Source organism: Peromyscus maniculatus, chromosome 20 (assembly GCF_049852395.1).
Source record: "Peromyscus maniculatus bairdii isolate BWxNUB_F1_BW_parent chromosome 20, HU_Pman_BW_mat_3.1, whole genome shotgun sequence".
NCBI lineage: Eukaryota > Metazoa > Chordata > Mammalia > Rodentia > Cricetidae > Peromyscus > Peromyscus maniculatus.
Window position 1 is genome coordinate 62,991,496 of NC_134871.1, and position 12,862 is coordinate 63,004,357.

Sequence of the window (12,862 nt, forward strand, 5' to 3'; positions counted from 1 at the left end):
GACTTAATATCTTTTCAATGCATTTAAGTTGTGTCCACAGCTTTTCGTTTCACTATCAGTGCCAAACACTTTATACCGGTGTGTAGAGCCAATGGAAATGCTCCTTGGCTTCCAATGACACCAATTTCAGTTACAGGTTGGATGTGTCTTTAAGATGGTAATGCATTTCATGCACCTCACCTGCCGAGCTGCATAGCTGAGAAAACACACACAGAAACACAGGTCCTCGTGAGCAGCATGGCTGATGGCATGCTCTGGCTCCCTGCTTCTAATAGCATCCGGTCTGTCATACAGCACGTCCCTTAGTTTAATTTTTGTGATAAAATACCCTGATGAAAAGCAACATAGAGGGACGGGGGCTTATTTTAGCACACAGTTTGAAGTTTCAGTCCATCGCTTGGAGAAGTCAAGGGGGCACATCAAGGAGCAAAGCCATCCACTGTTCCTGCTCCCCTATCCATGCTGGAGTTTTGGAGGCTTGATCTTGTGCAGGTCTTGTGTGAGTCCTTGTGTGTCAGGCCCTGTTGTGTCTGGGAACATGTTTTGCAGCAATCTTCAGAACCTCTGGCTCCTACCGTCTTTCTGCCCCGTCTTTCACAGTGACCCCTGAGCTTCAGGAGGTTGGGGTGTGATACAGCTGTTCCATTGAGTGCTCAGCACTCAGCAGTCTCTCTTTCTCTGCACTTTTTGTGGTAGTTGCTTCTTTGAGTCTGTCATCCTTTGTTTAACATAATGATTTCCAATTCCACCTGTTTTCTTTCAAATGTCATGATTTCTTTTTTAGCACCTGGATACAATTTCATTGCACATAGGTACTATGCTTTCTTCTTCATCCATCCATCTCTAGATTTGTAGGCTGGTTTTATTTTCTGGCTATTGGAAATAGTGCAGCAGTAAACATAGATGTACCCGTATGCTTATGTCTATTCAGGTTGCTTGAAATTGTGGTGGAACAGTCTTAATTCTAGATGCAGGCATCCACAGTGACAGGCCTTTTAACTTGACTTCAGGTGGACACATGGGGAGTACCTGATTGGTCTGGTGCACACACTGCAGGTGGCCTTTTTGTCTTGTAGGAAGGTTTAAAGATAGACCCATTCACCTGGGTTAATATAAGGAGGTTATCCTGAAAATGTGAGTCAGTAACAGTGTTAATTGTCTGTCCCAGGGATGTAACTCGCTGAGCCAGTCAGTAAGCCTCTGGACCTAGTATGAGGACTGTCCCAGGAAAGGCTTACTGTAAAGAGTCTGAGATGCCTTCTAGATATGAGCAATGCTAGATTGTAAAGATGCAAATTGGGAAAAGAGTGGGCCAATCATGTTCTTGAGTGGAATCATAGTGGGCAGTCTCTAATAGTTAAATTAGATCTCTTCCTTCCTGGGAGATGAAAAGCATGAGTCTGCATGGGGATCATACTTAATTTTGAGGAGGGCACACCCATTCCCTATCTGATATTAGAAATGAAAGCTGGTGATTATTAAAAATCTGTTTGCCAGAAACGACACGTTTCCTTTTGCTAGACAGACTATAAAAGGGGGAGGAGACTGGATATGTCACAAATTCTGAAGAATTGCTCGCTAATGAAAAGAGGCTGGACTAGAAATTGGAGGACTTTGATCCCAACTGTTTGGCCTGATAAAAACTTAAGAAGCTTCCACTGGAAGGTTAGAGGGGGTGATGCTTGATTTGATTTGATGAGGTGTGTGTGCAGCCATTCTTCTGGGGTGGCTATGAAGCTCTGATCTTAAAGCCTGTTGAGTCTTCTGAGGGATGTTTTGAGGATGAGAGAGAATGAAGATTGTGGATAGTTAGAGCCCAGAAGCCTTGGGATCTCACTGGAGAAATGCTCCAGCCAGAGTTACTCAGTTGCTCTTGAGGGCCACTTCCTCCTGCTACCACAAACAGTCAATCAATCAAGAGATGCTAAGGGAGGCATGAGATGCGCTCCCCAGCTAGTTCACCCAAGTGTTCTGCTGGGTGACAGAAGTCAGGAGAAAGGGCGTTTTATCAGACCAGAGTTGATAGAGAGGCTGTAGTAAAGAGTGGACAGGAGCACAGTGGTTGTGCACGAGGAGAAGCATTCTACAGTGCTGAAGAGAAGCTGCCTGGCCTTGCCTTCTGGGCCATAAGAAGTTGGCAGGTGCAAGGACCTGTTGTTATGGAGGGCCTCTGTTACAAGACAGGCCATTTGGGGAGGAGAAGCTCGGGAGTTATTGGGAAGTTCATAATAGTTTGCTGCATTGGGCACCAAACAGCTCGGATCTGATTGTTAGGTAATGGGAGATTCTGCTTTTTATTTGGGGCCCTTTATTTTTGGTCTTTTTGTCTCTATAAGAATCTTAACAGTCAAGGCAGGCCATGGTGGCACACTTGGAGGCAGAGACAAGAAGATGTCTGAGGCCAGCCTGGTCTACAAAGCGAGTTCTAGGACATCTAGGACTGTTACACAGAGTGACCCTGTCTTGAAGATATATTTAAAAAAAAAAAGAACCTAGCATTCTTTTGAGATTCTAAATATAGCATAAGGAAGGGCTCAGCCATGATGGTAGCCATAAATCTGTGTCTGAGGAAAATCCATGTACGAGAAACATTGTAAAGAGAATCAGTAAGTTTTAGTTACTGCAATATTAGAGTATTGGTAAATCTGTTATTGAGAACAAGACAGAAAACTTGCTTGGAATTAGGTTTTATTTCTAATGGTGACTCACCTTACAGTATACTGACTGACACCTGCCCTCCCCACCTGATAAGTGATCCTGCACCACATATTTGAATGTGAACCTTATTATGTGAACAAACCTTGCTACTTATGCACATAATATTTTTATATACCCTCTCATGTTATCCTTGACTGGTTCTTCTCACACTTCCACTTAGCTGAACTTGATAGAGGAATCTTTTCCTTCTTTATTCTCTGCTAATTTATAATTGAGGAACAAACTGACAGGAGACAGGTCAGTACTGAGACCTGCAGGAAAACATGCAATTTATTGTATTTCTACACAGAAATATCACATGAAGGGCCAGATAATTGAACTTATAGGATTTCTGAATGCAGGTTACTGGTTTCTGGTGGGGAGATATAAGCAAGCTGTGGGTGTTTGAATGATTGGGTATGTGGAAAAGAAAGCTTTTCTTATTACACACACGGTCGTGGGTGAGCTCTGAGTTGCTCTCAGAATAGGTGAGAGCCTATGTGTGTCTGGTTGGGATGCTAAACTCTAGTTTCCTTTCCTGTGGTAAGATATTTTTACTAGACCTATTTTTAGGTCATACAAAGCCTCTTTTTGCATCTGTTTATTAATCTAGATGACTATACATTTCTTCTGTAAAAAGCTGATTTGTAGGAACCCTCAGGTGTCTTATTTCTCTGAGTGACCACTGCAGTATGCAGAATGGTTGGTTCTTTCCTGTTCTGCTTTGGTTTTTCCTCAGTTAGGGCTGCTGGGGCAGCTCAGCTTGAAGTGGGGTGGAGGTGTTGAGGATCACCAGCAAGTCCTCAGAAGTAGCTCTTCTCTTTGCTCCTACTTCTGGGGTCTGACCTTGCTCCTCCAGGGCCAGAGGTGCTGGTGTTAATTCCTCCCTGCCACCTTTCCCTAGAGTCTGCACGTGTTGGTTCGTCCTACAAACGACAGAATGAAGCAAATCCAGGAAGAGGTGAGTTTGGAAGTAGGTTTTGAACTGGAATTTGGAAGGGGTGGGAGGTTTGATTTGAGAACTTACGGAAATGGCGAAGTATCTTACTATCACCAGAGTTGGATAGCAATACAGCCAGGTAGTTGGTTGTGCAGGACAGACGTCCCTAGTCAGGAATGGCCGCCACAGGAGGAGAGAGACTAGAGTAATGAGTGTTGGCAGTGGGAGCTAGAGATTTCGACGTATTTTGCAGTGTTTGCTGTTGTCTTTGTTTATGTCTTTGCCTCTTGCTTCTTGCTTGTCCACTCATTTATAAAGCAGGTATAAATGAGTGTTTGTGAGAAATCATTTCTGTGCCGTCAGCAATCCTTTGCTTCTGCATACCGAGATTGGTTGATGTCTGCTTACATTAACCCCTGAGCATCTGAAATCAGGACAACTTGTAAGGCTACACTTGGGGTCGTAACTGGCTTTGCTACAGTGGCGGTGTCCTGTTTGTGAAGCAGAGTCTGAGGATGACAGCTGTAGAGTTGTCATCTTTTCTGTGGTGTGTTGTTGCTGTTGTTTTCCTGTGTTCTAGCTAGTGCATGCTAAAATTGAATATGTAATCGGCACCAGGATTTTGCTCTGGCCTTCCCTGGGCTCCCTATCCCTGTGATCTTGAAAGCAGTTGAGATGAGCCACACAGAAGGTAATAAGTATATTAGATAATAGGTGGAGTTTATTACAGAATGGGAAGGAGCACACTTGAAGGGTAAGAATGGCTAGTGGCTAAAGGGATCAGTTCCCCATCTTTCTTAAACATCTTTCTACTGTTGCAAAGGTTTCTGGGAGAGATAGTGTGCCCAGAAGGGGGTTTTCCTGCACAAATGATTGACACGCCCATTTGGATTAGCTTTTAAGGAAGAGGACAAAGGGTGTACGTCTATCTCCCTTGGCTCCACAAGTTTTCAGACCAAGTAGATGGCCAGAATGTCAGACTCGGTTCAGAGCCAGAGAGATGACTCAGATTCCATTCCTTGTCAAGTCAGAGTTTTGCTGTTTTAGGTCTTAGTTTTACAGTGTGCTGTGTTTGAGGGAGAGGACCTTCCCAATGACTGACTTCATATACAACTAGCTACCTAACATAATTAAGCCTTTAGCCTGTGCTGTGCTGGTTCACAATACGGTAGAGAAGACTTTGTAACCTAAGTGTAAAAAAATAAGTTGGCTTTCTATTTGATTTTGCGTGCCTACTTAAGTTCTTAAGTTCTCAGTCTGTATAGACCAGAGCTACTAAAAAGTCATGATACTCGTTCCTCTGGGACAGTGGTTATCGACTTTCCTCATGGTGCAACCCTTTACTACAGTTCCTCATGTTGTGGTGACCCCTGACCATAAAAGCATTTTGTTGCTACTTCATAACTATAATTTTGATGCTCTTATGAATCCTAGTGTAAATATGATGTGCAGGATATCTGATATGTGACTCCCTAAGGGGGTTGCAACTCACAGGTTGAGAACCACTGCTCTGGGAGATTTGGGCAGTAGAATAGACTTTATAATGCAGTATACAATTTGCCACATGAATTGGGAATATAGTAAGGAATGACTGAATTATGTTCTTGGCTATTGGAGGATGTCATAACGATTATATTGTGGTTGTTGGTTTTTTCCCCCCAAGTAATTTATTTATTTTAAAAATAGAGCCTCACTATTTAGCCTTGGGTGGCCTGGAAGTTATGGTACCATAACAGTTGAAGTTTTGTCTTTTATAAAAACCTGTTGAAACTTCAGAATTGGAAATCTAAACTTGTAGCAAGGTGTTTCGCACTCAGCCCCAGCATTACTGAAGCCAGATGATTCTCTTAAGGAGATGAGTGGGGCTATCCCCCATAGAAGAATCTTGTATCATCTTAGGTCTGCTGTTGTATATGGTATTCTCTCATGTAAAACAATCAGAATATCTTTACACATTGATTGCCCAGTGCCAGGGTGAGAGGACAAACCTGTTGCTGGCTGAGAGCCACTGGTCATAGAGTGGCTTCTTGTCTTCAGGACCTTGGGAAGAGGTGTTTAATACCAAGGTGGTGAGAAGCCTGAGTCTCCAGAGCTTGCTTAGCTGTAGCAGGAGCTCCAAGTTTGTGGAGCCTCTGATTAAAGCTGGCTTTGCTGCCCTCTGCAGGTGACTTGGTGTCTGCTTCTGCTCCTGCCTGCTCTCCAGCTCTCCCCTTTCTAGGCTTTGGCAGCATTTGTGTGGCCACTTTCTAAAGCAGCTTTGAACTAGTAATATCCTTAGTTTTCCCAGAACTCAGGACTCCACAGTGATTGTATGTTGAAAGCTATTAGTAAGATGTTTTTAAAACCAGGAACAACTTACTTTTAATAATTTTTATAAACTGATATTAAAACAGTTTAAATAATAAATTACCTAACTAAAAACCAAATTCAATTAAATAAATTTTTAGTTGTTGAACCTACTAATGTAATAATGTCCATATATTTTCTTGCTTATGTTCCTATTAAAAATGGTTGGGTGCAACATTATGTGAGTATCTGAAATAGTTAATGGTGATAACTTTATCTTATAGAGGTCTATTTTAAGCAAAAACAGTTGTTAACATCATTTATGCCAGGCTCTGGATCAGTGCTCTGAATTAATGGATTTCTAAATTCTTTTAAATAGTGTGAATGTTTTAGGAGTACCTGCTAAACTTCCTTTGTATATTACTCTTTGGGCTGCCTCTTAACTGGTTGCTCTGTGGTATCTATATAGTAGCTGTAATAACATTCATTGTATCTATATTATGATATGTTAAAGATTCTTAGCAACAGAACCCATCATGATTTATACATTACCCAGTGCCAGAGTAGGAAAGACAAAGCTGTCCTTGGCTGAGAGCCACTGGTATAGAGTGGCTTCCTGTCTTCAGGACCTTGGGAAGAGATGTTATTTAATACCACCTGAGGTGGTTGGGAACCTAAGTCTCTAGAGCTTAGGCAAGGAAGTTTGTGGAGCCTCTAATTAAAATGTGTTTTGCCCTTTTCAGCATTTCTATGATTACACTTACCAATTAATATTGGTATGGCCTACACTGCCTTATATAATATTTCATTCTACATTAATGTTTTGTGGTATTACTAAGAGAGGTAGATTTAGATGTTAATATAGTAATGTGGTAAGAACTTTCAATTTTAAAGTACATATATGGCTTTCCTTATTAGTTGGAAACACATAAGCTAGAAAGTGGCATCTTGTGTTGTTTCTTGTCCTACAATCTTTCTTGCTGTTGTTATGTAGGTAAAGAGAGATCCATCCAGTCTTTGAAAACATCAAGAGATACTTCACCCTCAAGTTCTTCAGCAGTTTCTTCATCCAAGGTTTGTTACTTTTCTAAACTTAGGTAGAACTACAATATAAAGATGATGGGTTGCCCAGCACAAACAGTATCATGTGTACCCATGGTGCTTAATGGACCCATCTGAAAACTCGAATTTGAAGCATCACAACTTGAAAATAATAGAGGCCAAAATAAATGATCATTTTTTTTCTCATTGATATTTTTCCATAGTTTTTGCCAAGGTTAGTGTTTGCTGCTGTAGCCTTTGCTCATCTTCATCATAGTCAAACGGGAATGCATATTTAGATGGGGTGTGCATTCATAAGATTTGCTTTTATTTGGGGCCACTGAGGGCATAGGCAGAAGCTTAACGTGTGTTTAAAATCACTCAATTCCTGATGTGCTGTACGTCCTTCTACTTAACCCATACAGAAACTGTGTAGCTAGGTTTAAATCTCAATTCTACAAAAGACTGAGTTTTAGAAGCAAATAATTTCCTCCAAGTGGTAGCTGCTCCTCACATAGCATTCTTTAGTCTTACTTCCTCGCATCTCAGAATGAGTTGACAAGATGGAGCCCATGTTTCTCCACTTAGTTACCGTTATCAGCCCCTTACCCTTCCCCGTGCTCATAACTTGGTGCAGATATTTTTTACTTTTTGTCTTGACTTTTTAGCAGAAATAGTTACCACCTGTCAGTCTGCTATTGGTCTGCAGGGACAGTAGTTTCTCTGCCTGAGAGGAAAAAGTGACCTTTCTGGGACAAATTTTATCACTGGAGGGCCCTTACAGATCTTGGGATTCTGAAATGTCAGGTTGTTTTTTGCTGTGTTTGTGGCATGGGTGGGCTTGAGGTTCTTGGCCTTGTAGATGTTTGCCAGATAGTTTTCCAGCTCTTTGAAAATTGGTGTGGTCTTGCTGACCCTCCTTCAACTTCCTAGTTCTTAGATTGCCTTCTCAGCTCAGGGCTTTTTCCTGCAAGTAGTATGGCTTTGGGAGTATAGTTTTCAGAGTTTATTTTAACCATTAGAAAATAGTTCCATGTGATAGCTTATCGAGTGTACACACTCAGTAACAGATGGACAGACAGATAGAAAAGTTCCTGTGACAGGATTTCTTTACATTTTACAAGAACTCCTAAGGCATTAGCTTGGACTGGCTCTATAACTCTCTTGAAGACAAACCTCTTTTAAAATTAAATATACATATTTTCTTGGATATGTTCTTGTTTTCTTTTAAAATTTTTTTATATTTCTACTAATATACTGTTTTACCATACGGTTTTAAGCGTCTGAGCTGGGTAGGCATCTTATACCCATGATCCCAGCACTCGAAGGCTGAGACAAAGGGATTGCATAAGCATGAACTAACCTTGGCTACCGATTGAGACTCTGCCTTCAAACAAACAAACAAAAGAGCCAAGGGATAAAAACACAACCTTCTGGATGGGTAGAGAATGGAAATGAGGAATTTAAATTTCTTTAGAAAAAAAGCTGAATGGAGTGGCTTTGGAATATACCTGGGGTAAGTTTCAAGTTTTCTCTCTTGGTCTTCTGAAGGCTTGATAGTTTTAGTTTGTGATGTGAGCTGACACTAGAGAGATCTGTGGAAAATTACTCTAAGAATCTGCATTATGTGCATGGGAGCCATACCTAAAGCATCAGCCCCTAGTTGAGACTGTGTCCTGCATTGTGCAAAGGCAGGGAACGTTGGGGTTGACTTTGGTTGGCTGCCTTCTTTCTTTTTTAAAAGATTATTTTTTTAATTATGCATATGTGTGGGTATGTGCATGTGAGTGCTAGTGCCAGAGATCAGAGGCTTCGAAGCCTCTGGAGCTAGAGTTACAGGTGATTATGTGCCAATTTGCATGGGTGCTGAGAACGAAATTCATTTCCTCTGTAAGAGCAGTATTCACTCTTGGCCATTTTAGCCATCTCTCTAGCCCTCACAACTGTATTATGCAGACCAGTTTTCCCAGCTGGAAATCTCTGAAGATCACTGGTGGCCCCTCTAGGCCAAGTGTTTGTCCCGTGATAAGCTTTCCTAGGCAGTTATGGGTATCTTAGAGAAAAGGCCTCTTTACAGTCTTTGCTCACTTTTGTTGGTTTCTTGTTATAAAAACGACAGGCAGCTTTTTGGAGCCGTTCCTGGCTTTACAGAGACCTGCAGTTTCTCTGAATAATTAAGTCAAAATAGTCAAGTATATTTGAGGAAAATATTTTTCTCTCACAGTGCTGTGTGTACACACACACACATACACATATGATAAATACAATCATGGCCAGCCTGTCCTATCATTCTGGTTCTTGTTTTTCTAATTCACGGTAATGAGGCTTGCCTTTGTCCCTTTGAGGAGTTCTATCAGGATGTTGTTTGGTCTGCATACGTAATTTATTCCTGGCAGTGCACCAGTGCTGCCGAGGTGGTTTTCTGTTTGTTTGGTTTGTCTTCACCGGGACTGTATTTCGGCAAGGTCCTCTGGAGTAGTGGATAGACCTAGTGCAGTGTGAACATGGAAAGGGTAAGCAAGCGTGCCCTTGGTTTAAACAGTGGGGGCTGGGTAGTCTGACTGGCAGCACACTGGAGAGGCCGAGGACCTGAGCTGCTTAGTCCACTAGGCTGATGCCTCAGTGGTCCCAGGCCAGTGCTAAGGCCTGAAAGAGTCCTGGAGATTTGCTGGTACTAAGTCTGTCATGGAAGGTCATAGAGGCTGGGCTCAGATGTCTGGCGGACAGCAGTATTGCCTTTTCCTTGGACCTCTCATGTCTACCTGTTCAAGGCCCCATGAGCACAAGCCTTCCCCACCTCAGGCAGTCCTTACTGAAAGCAGCTTTATGGACCCAACAGAGGCGTATTTCTTAGTTGATGCCATATCCGTTCAAGCTGGAAATCAAGATTAATCATCATAAACTGATTTTGTGGTCAGTGACACACACACACACACACACACACACACACACACACACACGTCGTTAGGGGCGACGTTGGTAAACATGGTTCTAGGAAATAGGATGGAGTCAGAGGACCACGGTTCTAAGGAAAGGCTTTATAATCTGTGCTGTGCTGCTTCCCATATTCATCCACAGCATAGGCCCTCATTCATCCACAAAAGACCTTTTCTTTGTCTTTGTTTCCTCCATGAACTCACTCATCTCTTTCAAATTTATCTCGCTATAATAGATTGATGGCAGTAAATATGGAAAAGAGAAAGTACCAGACATTATTATAGATATGTTCTAGGCCCATTATCTTTATTCTCACAACTTCTTTGTAAAAGGAAATAAGTCCCATCTAACAGATGATTAAACCACACTGCATGCCAAGATCTGCCTTAATTATATTGTATTTGGTTAGAGAAAGTAGTATTATGGCAAAACAATGAAGTTTAAGTCTTTAAACTCTTGTGCAATGAGTCTGACTTATTATAAAGATGACATATTTGGGCCTTTCTCATGCATTATGAACTTACGTTAGGGGTGGAGAGGTGGCTCAGCAGTTAAGGCTGCTCTTCTAGCTGCATAGTGGTTCACAATCCTCAGGAAATCTAATTCCAGGGGATCCAGTGCCCTTGTTGTGGCCTCAGGGAGCAGAGGATCACATGTGAAGCACAGACATATAGGCAGGCAAAACCACCCACACACAGTAAAATGAATGAATGGATAAATAAACAAACAAACAAATAAATAAATCTTTTAAAGAAGGACTTACTGTAAGAGAATTTAACCATTGTTTTATTTCATTGGAACATAATTAAAGATAAAATGTTGTAATCAGTATGATGTTGTTTGTATCCTGCATACAATTAGTATATATTTGTCATGTTTTTTGCATTGGTTTTTTTAGATGAGGTCTTGAAGTTTTATATAAATAAAGTTGTGAGTGATGTGTAGTCCATGTGTCTGTCTTAAAGGAATTCTGGGCTGAGTTTTGTGTCTCTATGTAGCTGTGGCTGGCCTGACACTTGTTGTCTTGCCTCAGCCTTCCTTGTGCTGGGAATACACATGTTAATTTGCCTGGCTCTCCTCTGAATGTTTTTGAAGGAGTGGAAAGGGGAGAGACGTACTCTCAGTACTTTGTGCTGCTTGATATTAGAGGCTTTTAAGAATGCTAACAAAGATGTCTCTATTTCTGTTAGATGTTAGACAAACCCAGCCGGCTAACTGAGAAGGAACTTGCTGAGGCCGCAAGCAAGTGGGCTAGTGAGAAGCCAGAGAAATCAGATGAAAATCACTTGGCTGAGATTTCCGAGTTTGAGGTATGATTTAATTTCATCTTTTTATTTCACACCTGAACATTTTGTCTGAATTTTAAACTGGATGAAAGTCCTGTGTGGTACCATACACCTATAATCATTTACTGCACAAAGTAGGAGTGTGAAAAGTGTATTTTGGGGTGATTTTTAAAGGAAGTGGTTTTTTTTTTTTTCCATTTTGCTTTGCTCCTCCCAGCCCTTTTGCAGCCTGGGGATCAAACCTAGGGCCTGTCTGTAGTTAGTTTTTGTTTCACTCTGTGGGGGCCCACCACCCAGCTCTTAAATAAATACAAAGAGAATTATTCTTAGTTATGAATGCTTGGCCTTAGCTTGACTTATTTCTAGTCAACTTTTCTAACTTAAATTATCCTGTTTCTCTTTAACTAAGTTTTGCCTCTGGGCTTTTTACCTTTCTTTATTCTATATATCTTTCTTTACTTCTTACTCTGGTGTTAGAAGTAAGTAAAAGGGTGGCTAGCTGGCTGGCTGGTCTCTGATATCCTCTTCTCCTCCTCTCTCTGGATTTCTTCTCCTATATATTCTCTCTGCCTGCCAGCCCCGCCTATCCCTCTCCTGCCTTGCTATTGGACGTTCAGTTCTTTATTAGACCATCAGGTGTTTTAGGCAGGCACAGTAACAGCTTCACAGAGTTAAACTAATGCAACAGGGCTGGCTGGAGAGATGTTCAGAGGGTAAGAATACTAACTGTACTCTTCCAGAGGTCCTGAGTTCAATTCCCAGCAACCACCTGGTGGCTCACAGCCATTTATAATGAGATCTGGTGCCCTCTTCTGGTGTGCAGCCATACATGGAGGCAGAATGTTGTATACATAATAAATAAATAAATCTTAAAAAAAAAAAAGACAAATGCAACACACCATTGCACTGTTAAATATTCCACAGAGTAAATAAATTAACACATCTTAAACTAATATTCCACAACACCAGTCTGTGTGTTGGATCTCTAATCCTCATGAAAGGTTTTATGATATATGAGATTAAATGTGTATAGCCATAGTATACTAACCCATATCTTCATGCATGATAAACAGATCCTTTCCCAAATGCCTACTGTATAATGTGCATAAGTCAAATGGGTAGACATGGAGTCCAGAAAGACTTGTTTATGAATGTTTGCATTTTTCCTTTTATTTGTTTGGCGTGGGGAGGGGGATGCTGACTTGTCATTTAGATGGTTAAAGTTTTCTTGTTATTTTAGGAGTATTAACATATTTTTGAGTATTCTAAAGTAAAGGCATCAAACGTATCAAGCTGTTATTCTTAGCACCTAGTAATAATAGCATAGACAAGAGAAATACTGGATTTTTACTTAATGTTGATTATTTTAATAATTCAGACTAATAATAGTTTTTATATTAACAGTAGATAATTGTACTTCAGAGGTCGAATTTGAGAGTAAGACTGATTTCTCGTCTACTTAATTGTTTGGTTTTATATATAAGCCAGTTTTAACTTATATGACGATGCTTTGCTCATCTGTCTCCACATAAGACACATGCATATGAGCTTCAGTCATCAGACCTGAGCCATCTCACTTGTCTTTTTTCCTTAAAAGTGTCTGTGTGTGTCTGTGTGTGTCTGTGACACTAAGTATATGTGGCCATCAGAGGACAATTCTCTGTGGTTGCTTCTC

General features: G+C 41.1%; 1 protein-coding gene across 21 annotated transcripts in view; it reads left to right on the forward strand.

The window, feature by feature from the left end:
• The window catches only part of Pphln1 (periphilin 1), a 131,834-nt gene that overhangs the window by 87,437 nt on the left and 31,535 nt on the right, over positions 1 to 12,862 (forward strand). For 13 of the 21 annotated variants that reach the window (XM_006974310.4, XM_076556651.1, XM_006974315.3 and 10 more), the window contains 3 exons: positions 3,602 to 3,658; positions 6,918 to 6,997; positions 11,092 to 11,211. In XM_006974310.4, the coding sequence (XP_006974372.1) occupies positions 3,602 to 3,658; positions 6,918 to 6,997; positions 11,092 to 11,211 (257 nt within the window). The remainder of the gene's footprint in view (positions 1 to 3,601; positions 3,659 to 6,917; positions 6,998 to 11,091; positions 11,212 to 12,862) is intronic. The other 8 variants (XM_015993173.3, XM_076556658.1, XM_076556650.1 and 5 more) reach the window with 1 other exon arrangement.